Source organism: Montipora capricornis, chromosome 12 (genome assembly GCF_036669925.1).
Source record: "Montipora capricornis isolate CH-2021 chromosome 12, ASM3666992v2, whole genome shotgun sequence".
NCBI lineage: Eukaryota > Metazoa > Cnidaria > Anthozoa > Scleractinia > Acroporidae > Montipora > Montipora capricornis.
The window spans coordinates 10,945,757-10,948,256 of NC_090894.1; the positions used below are offsets into that span (position 1 = coordinate 10,945,757).

Below are 2,500 nucleotides of genomic sequence, written 5' to 3' on the forward strand. Positions count from 1 at the left end.
ACTTTGTACTTACGTCATATTCTGGATGTACCAATACATCTTTTAATTCCAATACAAGTGTGTAAGGTGGCTGGTAGAAGGGTTCTTGGAGAGGCTCTGGTAATAACATCTTGCTTGATGGCTCTGCAAACATCTGACATACGGCAATATCAAGAACGTCATCATTAAAAGATGAGCTTTTGGGGAACCAAAAATAGTATTACCTTGGGAAGTATTTTGCATCTGTCGTGCGATGGCTCATGTGAGAGAAAAAGAGTAACAGCATAGCTGTTTATTTTTTAAGTTGGCAAGTAGCATGGTTGCAAAAGAAAGGGAATAGGCATAGAGATCTCAGTTGATGTTAAGTTCAAAAGGCATGAAACCTTGTTTTAATGGAGGATAATATGAGTAAAATCATCAGGTGTTAGAAAGAATAATTAACAATTATTCCAAGAGAGCGCGTTGGATATGAGATGGTGAATAGCCAACGAGGCGCATAGCGCCGAGTTGGCTATAACCAGTCTCATATCCAACAAGCACGAATGGCTTAATTGTTTTATTACATTCCTTAAACTCCAAAATGTTGGAAGTACGAAATACGAGCGAAGAAAGCGAGAAAATCTGAGCGAAATAAAGAAAACTTGATGAAGATGTGATGTTGTGTAATACCTTGTGGTCAGACAGACGTAGGCTCATCACAAAAACATTTCTTGCCTTTTCGCATACTTCTAAACGTCGGAATTGATCCAAACTTTCCACAAATAATTTTTTTTTCTTTTTTGGTTTTATTCAGAGCGTTATAGCTTTCCAGGGAATAAATTTTTAGCTTAGCAACGCTTAGCGCAAGCATTTACTAAGGTATATGAGCTGATAATTGAGATTGAGTGAACAAATCAGAGCACACGAAATGCATTATCCGAGGTTGAGAATTTAGTAAAAGTCTCACTACTTGGAGTAAATGGGTTAAATGTCAAAGTTACAATAACTTGAGATATTTGTGAATTTATTTGATGTAGTAAAATGGCAAAATAAAAGAAAGTATATTTTCATTTAAGCCAACAAATACCTCATAAAAATCCCAAATCTTGTCCCTTGTTCTGTAAATATACTGCAAGGGAACTGCATCTATGAAGACAGTGATAAAATGTGGATGCAATTTGCTTTAGCACATGAAATTTGCCTGGGGAAAAAAGGTGTGCTTACCATTTTTGTATGGATCTTTTGGCTGCAAACAAAAAAAAAAGGAACAGATTTTTTCAATTGCTCAGCTTGTACAATGCTCATTGTCAAAAACACAAAAAGAATACTGTTCAACGCAGAGAAAAGCAGACAAACATTTTTGTTGTTATCAAATTCCATCAAGGCAATTGCATTGGGTTAATGACAAATCTAGTATTAAATTCAATACATTGATTATTTATTTAACTGGACAACTGATTTCCACACTTCAACCAGAAGGCAATTAAACAGGCCTTTCATGTAGCAGCAGGGTTAGCAAAGTCGCCTCCAGCAATACTTCCAGGTTGGATAGAAATACTTGGTGCAAATGCTGAATTTCTACTCTGTCTTTCTCATCACAAAACAACATTTATATCGGTTTAAGCTGATTTGGGCATTCATATAGATTGCATTCCACTACATTCATACACAAATCAGAAACAAGCGTGCAAGATTTAAGATGCCACACTTACGTCGTCTGCCCCATGTTCTGGCCAGCCTGAAACATAAGTGGAGATAGCTTAAGATAAGTAATCTTCATACATTACATGTGAACATTGTGCATGGATTAAACTTTTACCGTCTTCTTCTTCTGTAAATTGCATCACCCTAAATATGCAAATATGAACAGGACTGACTGGAAAGTTGATCCCAAGTTTGTATTGCCAATGCTGGTGAATCACAAGTGAAGATTTCCAGAGGAAAATGACCAGGGATACCAGTATCAGGATACATACATTTGTACTATTCTCTCCTCTCACCACACCACCTTACTTTGCACAAACCAAACATTAAGTTACTACTCTTACACAGGATGCAATCATTTAGGTAATTAAAGCAAAAACACACTTTCCCCCAGGGAACGAGTGCTAAGCTATTAGTACAACAGATTAGTGTGTCCTGTGCTAAGGATTGTGATCATGTCATGAGAACAGGAGACAGTAAAAGAAAGACTGACACAACAGGAAAACAGAAACAGCAATTGCAGCCAAGGCCAGGCTGCATTTTGAGAATAAAGATCTTCGCCATGGGCATTCGGCATTCAACATTTTTGTAAATAATATGTCAAAATGAGTGCGAGCGTTTCCGCAAGGGTTCCAAACACCGAGAAAAAGATGAAAGCATGACGCCGTAGGCAGAGTGTTTGCAACCCCTGATGAAACACAAAGCACAAGCTTTTGACATGACTTTTCAACCCTTTTTTACTAAGTATGAGTGAAACGTGATGATCTTTTCTTTTATCAGACAAGTCATAGATATTGCAAAGGAAATGAGTATTCAACATTTGGGTGAGTTTAAAAGG

General features: G+C 37.1%; 1 protein-coding gene across 1 annotated transcript in view; it reads right to left on the minus strand.

Moving 5' to 3' along the window:
* Positions 1-2,500, minus strand: part of LOC138026665 (mitochondrial import inner membrane translocase subunit TIM50-like) — a 14,457-nt gene that overhangs the window by 10,134 nt on the left and 1,823 nt on the right. The window contains exons 2-5 of the mRNA XM_068874101.1: positions 1,671-1,696; positions 1,183-1,204; positions 1,046-1,104; positions 14-133 (exon numbers count right to left, since the gene is read on the minus strand). Of these exons, the coding sequence (XP_068730202.1) occupies positions 14-133; positions 1,046-1,104; positions 1,183-1,204; positions 1,671-1,696 (227 nt within the window). The remainder of the gene's footprint in view (positions 1-13; positions 134-1,045; positions 1,105-1,182; positions 1,205-1,670; positions 1,697-2,500) is intronic.